General features: G+C 33.4%; 1 protein-coding gene across 1 annotated transcript; it reads right to left on the bottom strand.

The window, feature by feature from the left end:
• Positions 1–1,441: 1,441 nt before the first annotated feature.
• LOC149572145 (sugar carrier protein C-like) lies at positions 1,442–3,541 on the bottom strand. Its single transcript, XM_089815782.1, has 4 exons — positions 3,479–3,541; positions 1,914–1,964; positions 1,572–1,809; positions 1,442–1,530 (listed from the first exon to the last, which is right to left on the bottom strand). Exons 1-4 carry the CDS (start codon positions 3,539–3,541, stop codon positions 1,442–1,444), a joined length of 441 nt encoding a protein of 146 aa, XP_089671908.1.
• Between the last annotated feature and the right edge of the window lie 495 nt (positions 3,542–4,036).

Genomic DNA, 4,036 nt, shown 5'->3' with positions numbered 1-4,036 from the left:
AGCGAGAATGACAATAACTTAGTTTGACCTAGGTTCAAAGGTTACACAAATAACCCTAACTAGCATGCTGGAATGCATATGCAATTCATGAATGTTAAGTGACACTATAAGAACACAATTATGAAACATTAACATTTACTGATCACGGAAAGATACATTCCTACATCTCACAATACAATTAAGTTACGAACAACAAGGTTTCTATGAATGGCACATAGGAATCAATTTTGTTCCTCTGTCGGCTTCCTTGGCTAAAATATCCTGCACACACATTGTACACATCAGTAGCCCCATAAAATCACATGCACATATATATACGTATCAGGGAATCACATAAATTAAAACATACATCTTTCAAATCAATCAGAGTTTCTCTTGTCCTACTCATATTCTTAATCATTACAATTTCATAATCAAAGTGTTAATCTTGAATTTACTTATTTCATCAACATACATGTTCATAAAACATTAAATGACGAACTCAAATATCTGAAAGTAAACATCACACAACATGAAATAATATAATATGTTCAAAGCATCAGATAGTGTCCCGACATCTCGAGTCGTAAGTATCAAAATAATAAAGTGTCACTATGCTATGATGGGTCAGGGTGAGGCCTCACAAGATCAACACCCCTTTTTGCCTCCCTTGCCAATCTCCAACAATACTACTTACATAACCCTAGAAGAAACTAGAAATGAGCAAATAAATCTAAGATTGAAAGAAACTCTAAGTAGAAATAGTATGCATACCTCTTGAAACCACAAAAAAATTGGGGGAAACACCTATAATTATGCCCTAAGATCACTATAAGACAACCCCCTAGCCCTTTTGTACAACACACCCATTCCATGTCATTCTTATATTTATTTAATATATCCTCTGCCCCTAAGCCACACATTGTCTGCCAAAGCTTTTAAGGTCGTATTGAGCAGAGAGCAAAGACCTGCTATAAAATCTGAAGAAATCTTAGGCCCATGTCACTTGAAATACCATTCAAATATGAAATTCATCAGCTAGAAGCATAATTAACTTAAATCCAAGTAAATGTTTCAAAAGCCAAGTATATTTCTTCTATGCAACATCCAAACAGACAGATACATGATTTTACCTGTAAAGGAGAATAAAAGCTCAATGTGAAATCTGGTCGGACATTTGATATGGATTTAAATGACCTTCAAATCAAAATCCATGCCCAATGACTTCTGCCAAAAATCCTCTCCCACTGCACAAAATCCCTTATCATTTCTTATACTTCTCTTGTCGCTTGAAAGAAATCAAAAGCTTTTTGGCTAGACATGAACTTGATCTAGAAACTTCGACTTGCCCCATTCTTTAGCAGCCCACAAAACGTTGACTTGCCCCATTCTTTAGAAATCCACAACTATTTGGTGGCCTGGATTCTTCCTAAAGGTGACCACTAACCATTGACGTAGAAACTTAAGAAACAAGCATTTGTATTCCCCCTTGCAGAAAGAGGAATCGACGTCCAAACATGGGGAGAACTTTATCCATTGTGCCAATCACTCCTATAACAACACCGGAAACGAGAAATGCATTTATCACCAACCCAATTGTGTGATATAACATTGGAACAGGGGAATAGCCACCACTATCACAAACTGTGACCTGTACTTCCTCTTCATTGTATTCCACTGTCGATGCTTTACTGCCTCTGATATTTTATTTTCTTCCATAATGTCACTTAGCTCCTCCTCAACATCAACAGTCGTTTGAATCCTCTTCAACATAGCTCTGGCCTTTTCAAGCCTTTCTCTTTCCATCAAATAGTTAGGCGTCTCTGGAAGCTACAAACTCCCCAAGCTCAGTATTTTACCAAAGCCAGCTGTTGGACCAAGGGAGAGACACTATCTCCAACTATGGTCTTTTTCATTTCCATAGTTTAACTCGCCCACGGTGCATGGGACGGTACTCGACCGAACTCGAGCTCCCTAGTTGAACCCTGTGCATTAGTAGGATAGTCAAAAATGAAACCACCTTACAAATCTGAATAAAATTAGCTTCAATTTCAGTTTTATAATAGATTATGGTATTCTAATTGCTATTTGTTGTTTGACTAAACTATGTTCTTAACGAATATGTTGAAATTATTTTTTTGTATTTTATTATGGCAATATTTTTTTTTAAATAAAGTGCAGTTATAATGATTTTTTTTAAAACAATTACTTGAAGAAAAAAAATTGTTAAAAAAATTCCAAAAAATTATGAATATATAATATAGATTAGTATTATTAAAAAGTATTTTATGAATTACACATGTTATAAATTAAAAATGTTGAGTAATTTATGTAAAATTGAATTTATTATCTAAATAAATCTATTTATATACAAATCAATACATGAACACAATGTATATCTAAGTATTAAATATTATATTATGGTCTAGGAAGTAAGTTTAAAGTCTATTTAAACCTAGATTTTATCTTAATAGTCTTTCAAAGCTATTGCCGTTCACACACAAGTCATCATGAGATCTTACCAAGCACAAAATAAATGCAATAATATCATTTAGTGTAACAATCAATTTCATCAAAAGTAAAACTTCTATAGCAAGTGTGTCATTAGATCAACAAAGTAATAACAACATAGAAATTTGATGTTTTAAAGGAATTTTTTCTTACACTAACATAATTTTCATTGATGAGGACAATTGTTTACATAATTTTCCCCCACATAGCACTAGCATGCACAACACATGTCTAAATTTGATGTTTTAAAGGATTTTTTTTCTTGCAATAACATAATTTTCATTGATGAGGACAACTATTTACATGATTTTCCCCCACGTAGCACTAACATGCACAACACATATCTTTCTCTGCAAGAAAAAGACATTTGTGTGTAATTCAACATTTTTTTGGGAATCCTCCACCTCATCTTAGTGAAATTCCATCCAAAATGTATGAAAGTTATTCCAAATAACTTGGCTTACTCAAATCCCCATTCAATCGTAATATACCTTTTAATTATAAAAGCTAGTGTAGAGTAGGAATGATTACCTTTGTAGATCTTTATCCAGTGGGAGCTCTAGGACATGCCAATACATAGAAATAATTTGCTTCCTACTCTCTTGGGTGTGTCAATTTAAACATTAGTATTTTTATTTAATGTATTTTAATTTTAAGTGTTTATGTAATATTAATTTATAATTATTTATAATATATTTATTTATATTAAGATGATATCTAATTTCGTATTATTTGTTAAAGCAAGTTTTGTTTACTATATTTTGTACAGTTTTGTATGTTTATGATATCTACAATGTTTCTTTAATCTTAATTATATTATCTCCTCTTTTTTCATATTTAAGTAGTTAAAGATGTATTAGATGTAAATTGATATGGTTTTAAAGATGTACATTTATATAATTCATAATTCATATTTATTTTATTAAATAGTAATTTTGTGAATTTTTATGTTGTTTACATATATGCAGATTATATTTGAGGGACCCACCCCTGCCCCCGCCCTTGCCCCCACCTCTACCCCCTCCACCTCCACCTCCACCCCCACCTCCATGACCACATAGTCCTCCTCCACCAACTACTGTAGAGGATCTACAAGAGAGCATGAGGCATAATCTCCATGACCTCATGCAAGATATTGAGACTATCAGGCACGAGGCCCACCCTCGTCCTCACCTATCTATTCAACATCTAGACAGTGATATAGATAGCTTTAAACTATGGAGGCAAAACATGTGTGCCTTTTATTCTGACGGGCTATCTTATAAAGAGGTCCATCAACACAAATTAAATAAAGGGCATTTTAAAAGATATTTTTTAAACCATAAGACAAGTCTAGAGATAAGCAAGAAGAAGCCTCACATATCTATTAGATGTTGCATGCATCCTCATATATCACAACACTTTTGGGACCAGTGGTGGATGGTATTTGACCATCCACCACATGCAAATCATGAGGTTCCCAACTACTTTCTTAAGCAACTATCGGCTAAGATTGAATTGGTTTTGAACCCAATTATTTTGATATTAGAGGTTTTCAGGGGGTTGG

The sequence above is a fragment of the Cupressus sempervirens genome, chromosome 2 (genome assembly GCF_028749045.1).
Source record: "Cupressus sempervirens isolate cs-2001-9-10 chromosome 2, ASM2874904v1, whole genome shotgun sequence".
NCBI lineage: Eukaryota > Viridiplantae > Streptophyta > Pinopsida > Cupressales > Cupressaceae > Cupressus > Cupressus sempervirens.
This window is presented reverse-complemented; position numbering and strand designations above follow the sequence as displayed.